This window comes from Sinocyclocheilus grahami, unplaced genomic scaffold, assembly GCF_001515645.1.
Source record: "Sinocyclocheilus grahami isolate Dianchi unplaced genomic scaffold, SAMN03320097.WGS_v1.1 scaffold22828.1, whole genome shotgun sequence".
Lineage (NCBI taxonomy): Eukaryota > Metazoa > Chordata > Actinopteri > Cypriniformes > Cyprinidae > Sinocyclocheilus > Sinocyclocheilus grahami.
This window is the reverse complement of record NW_015518920.1, coordinates 2,574-2,932: the sequence shown is the minus strand read 5'-3', so window position 1 is coordinate 2,932 and position 359 is coordinate 2,574. Positions and strand designations below refer to the sequence as shown.

The 359-nt window shown below is 37.0% G+C and overlaps 1 protein-coding gene across 1 annotated transcript in view; it reads left to right on the top strand.

Annotated features, from left to right (window-relative positions):
* Positions 1 to 12: 12 nt before the first annotated feature.
* The window catches only part of LOC107579984 (CMP-N-acetylneuraminate-beta-galactosamide-alpha-2,3-sialyltransferase 1-like), a gene marked incomplete at its 3' end in the record, with an annotated part of 1,561 nt that continues 1,214 nt past the window's right edge, over positions 13 to 359 (top strand). The window contains exon 1 of the mRNA XM_016265753.1: positions 13 to 210. Coding sequence (XP_016121239.1) covers positions 100 to 210 — 111 coding nt within the window. The remainder of the gene's footprint in view (positions 211 to 359) is intronic.

The following is a 359-nucleotide window of genomic DNA, read 5'->3' as shown; positions in this document are numbered from 1 at the left end:
ACCATCTTTTTTTTGTACACCCCAAACCCGATCAATATTACCATATACTCCTTTGATGATTCTATCTTTGAAGCTTCATGCTCCTGTAAAACCTGCGTCATGGGCTTTATGGATGATGACTGGTTCGTTTATCGATACGATCCCACCATTCCAGCTCTGCTCAACAGAAAAAACAGTGCGTTACGTCGAGACACCCACAAATGGTGGAGGGTAAGATTTTAAATATTAAATGCTAAATATTGTCAGTATTTCAGTAGTAATCAAATACTTCAGTCTCGAGTAAACGTAGAACTAGTTTATGTGTCTGTGTTTTATATGTATGTATGTAGAGAGAGAGAGAATATGCTTAATTTTGCTGT